This window comes from Bos grunniens, chromosome X, assembly GCF_055505025.1.
Source record: "Bos grunniens cultivar Pamir isolate PY7600 chromosome X, Bosgru_T2T1.0, whole genome shotgun sequence".
Taxonomy (NCBI): domain Eukaryota; kingdom Metazoa; phylum Chordata; class Mammalia; order Artiodactyla; family Bovidae; genus Bos; species Bos grunniens.
In genome coordinates, this window is record NC_141194.1 from 121,211,535 (window position 1) to 121,215,061 (window position 3,527).

Consider the following 3,527-nt stretch of genomic DNA (forward strand, 5'->3'; position numbering starts at 1 on the left):
TCTTTGACTACTGTACCAGTTGCAAGGTGCATCTCTCAGGCAATTTTAGGAACTATAAGCCAGCCCTAACCTCCAGAGTGATGACCCTGAGTACTCACAAGTTAAACACACTTATAATTAATACAAGATCAGGGATATTTAGGCACATTTTAACTATGAAACAGTAGTTTCCATCTCAAACACAGAGATTCTGTTTTTTCCTGATTTCTAAACCAATCTATTTTTTTGCCTTTTGCAAAATATAGTGGATTTTGACGTTTTACTGATTTGTATTTATGGAGAAGGGAGAACATTAATGATTTAGGTACCAAGAACTGTGCTAGATACTTGAAATATGGGCTTTATCTTACCATCACAGTGACTTTAGGAGACACATAGTTCCATTTTACAGATGAAAAACTGAGGCCAAAAGACATTAAGTGATTTGCCCAAAATCACACAGTGTATCTGTGGGACTACCATTCTACTGTTGATAGTTTTGACACAAAGTGCATGCTCTTTTAATTAGATCATGCTATACCCTTAAATGGGGCTTCCCTGGTGGCTCAGTGGAGAAGAATCTACCTGCCATACAGGAGGCCTGGGTTCAATCCTTGGGTCAAACAGATCTCCTGGAAAAGGAAATGGCTACCCACTCCAGTATTCCTCCCTGGGAAATCCCATGGACAGGCTCCCAGAGGAGTCCAGCAGGCCATGGAGTCACAAAGAGTCAGACATGACTTAGCGACAAAACAACAACAATATAACCTTAAATGGTGCTTTCCCAGTGGCTTAGCAGTAAAGAATCTGCCTGCAATGCAGGAGATGCAGGTTCTATCCCTGGGTCAGGAAGATGCCCTGGAGGAAAGCATGGCAACTCACTCCAGTATTCTTGCCTGGAGAATCCCATGGACAGAGAAGCCTGGTGGGTTATAGTCCATAGTGTGGCACAGAGTTGGACACCACTGAAGCAACTTAGTACACACACACATACCCTTAAATAAAACCCAGAAACTCATTCTACTTTGTCTTCCACTTCAAAACAGAGATCACCAAAAAGATTTAACTTCAGAACAAGGGACATTTTATATCCCTAAGAAAAAGGAATACCACCAAGCCACCAGGAATGCCATCTTTGACCTCAGGCTCTCAATTGTTGGCTTAACTTTCCTAAAAAGGGCATTAAATTGACTCAATAGCAACTTATTACCTGTCCAACCATCATAGCACTTTACCTCATCACATAATCACCAAAATGACTATTTTAAGAAAGAAAACTCACAGCCTCATAGATACACCTTGCACAGTTTCTATCTAGAAATCAGGTTCATGGTAGGTGGAGCCAAAACGGAATGTTCCAGATTTCACAAAGATGTCAAGTTTTGCATTCTGATAAAAGGTAACTGAACTAGAAGGAAAAAAACAAAAATGGTTAAAGCAAACAATCAACCAAACAGTAAAGGATAAGACTATCCCATACCCAAGCAAACACCTGTTAGTCCTTCTAAGACTTTTAAATAAAGTCACATTTATTCATTCAACAAACATTTATTAAGCACCAGCAATTGCGCTAGATGCTACGGAATATTACTGTGAACAAGATAAACCAGGCTCCCGTTTGACCGGATACTTCTGCATTAAATGGTCTTGCTAACTACTACATGGTACTTGTACTCTGCTAGTATTATAATTCTGGGAAAGTCAGAGTCATAGGAAGCCTCTTCTGGAATACTTTTAAAGTTTTTGTTGTTGTTGTTTGTTTTTGTTTTTTGGGTTTTTTTTTTTTTTTTTTTGTGGCAAACTGATAGAAATTTTTGTTTAACTTAGAGAAGAGATCATATGAGGACCCTTTTGACGAGCAAATTGATGGCCCGGCAAAATGGCAGCTGGCGACCCACCAGGCAGTTCAGACCAGTTTAGGCCATTCGGTTGCGCTTGTGGGTTGGGGAGTCCGTGTCGCCATCACCGCACTCGGCCGAGGTGCGCTTGCGGGACCCCCCACTGTCCAGGCAGAGCGCCAGTTCTTCACAGTCGATCGGGCTCAAGTCATCCTCGAGGAAGCTACTTCTTCGGCGGCCAGCGCCGGCGACCTCGCTGGCTTGAGGCGGGGAGCCAGGCGCGCCGGACTGCACGCTAATGCTGGCCATGGCGCCACTGAGGCCGTGAAGGGCGATGGCCTCGTGGAACGGCTGCAGGTCGACGTCCACCGACGAGCCCGATCCGGTGGCAGCGGCCTGGTTGGGGGCCTCAGAGGCCGGTTTCGCGGGCATCCTCGAGATGCGAGACGGCGGCGGGGGCGCCGGGGGCACCTTGCCACACAGGAAACTGATCAGATCTTCGCGAAGGATGATGCTCCGGCCCTTCTTCACCCATTCCAGCACATCTTTGATGCGACGCTGGTGGCCCACCTGGATGCCCAGGTCAAAACTTCGTTGGTGGGCATGCCCGCTCTCTTTGTAGAGGCTGGTCACGGCCATGGCTGCATTCTGGAAGGGGTCCCACATGGAGAGTCCTGGCTGTTGGCACCCGGCATCCTTGTAGAGCTGGGCCACGGCGGTGGCTGAGGTCTGGAAGAGGTGCCACAGCTTCTGCTGCTCGCTCTTGAGCCCCGCCGTCTCGGGGGCTGCCTCCTCCTGCAGATCCGGGGGCAGCTCCTCTTCCTGCTCCACCTCGGCCAGGCACTGGCGTTCCCACTTAGAGAACCAATGCTCCGCGACCTCGGCCTCGCCCTCCTTCGGCTGCTCCTCCATCCTCCTCCTTCTGGCCGCTCCTCTCCTCCACCTCCACCTCCTCCTCCGCCTCCTCTGGCTTCTCCACCTCACCTCCGGCTCCGAGCTCCCCTCCTCCTTCTGCGACCACCGCCGCCGCCGCCGCCTCCGCCGCCGCCGCTGCTGCTGCCGCCGCCGCCGCCTCAGCCACCGCGAACACCGCCGCCGCCTCCTCCGCGTGCGCCGGCGGGCGGGAGCGCGGGCGGCGGGGCCCTGAGGCCAACGGTTCCGGCGCGCCGCCCGCGGCCCCGGTGCACGCCCCGCCCCGCCCCGCCCGGCCGAGTCCTCCCTACAGCATGGAGATAACTCCGCAGCCGCCGGCGCCGCCTCGCTGCCCCCTTCCGGCCCCGCGGTGCGCTCCTGCGCCCCCCCCCCACCCCCGCCCAGGGCGCCGCGGCCTCCCCGCCGCCGCCGCCGCGGCCCCGCAGCCCGATCCCAACCCCCGCTCCGCCGCGGCAGCCGCACCGGGAACTCGGAGGGGGGCCGGCTGGAGCGCTACCTCAACGCGGCGCTTGCCTACTGCTTGGCCCCCTTTTCACACATTTTTGAGACTTGTCGGCTTCATCCAATGAGCTGATCAAATTTTACATCCTATGTTGCCAGAGAGGATTATGGGGCAACTTCATGGTGTCGATCACATCCAGGGCGCCGATCCGGGAAGGCCGGGGGTTAGAGTGGAAAGAGCACGGCCCTCATGAAGTCGGCATCTCGGCAGTGCCCTCCACACAGGAGGTGCCCAGGAGAAGTGTTTTCCATGGATCGAAGCAGTCATTTTATGAA

The 3,527-nt window shown here is 53.0% G+C and overlaps 1 protein-coding gene across 1 annotated transcript; it reads right to left on the reverse strand.

Annotated features, from left to right (window-relative positions):
- Nucleotides 1–1,487: 1,487 nt before the first annotated feature.
- On the reverse strand, nt 1,488–3,012 carry HAPSTR2 (HUWE1 associated protein modifying stress responses 2). Its single transcript, XM_086388252.1, has one exon. The coding sequence runs from the start codon at nt 2,727–2,729 to the stop codon at nt 1,896–1,898; it is 834 nt and encodes a 277-aa protein (XP_086244378.1). The 5' UTR covers nt 2,730–3,012; the 3' UTR covers nt 1,488–1,895.
- Nucleotides 3,013–3,527: the final 515 nt, after the last annotated feature.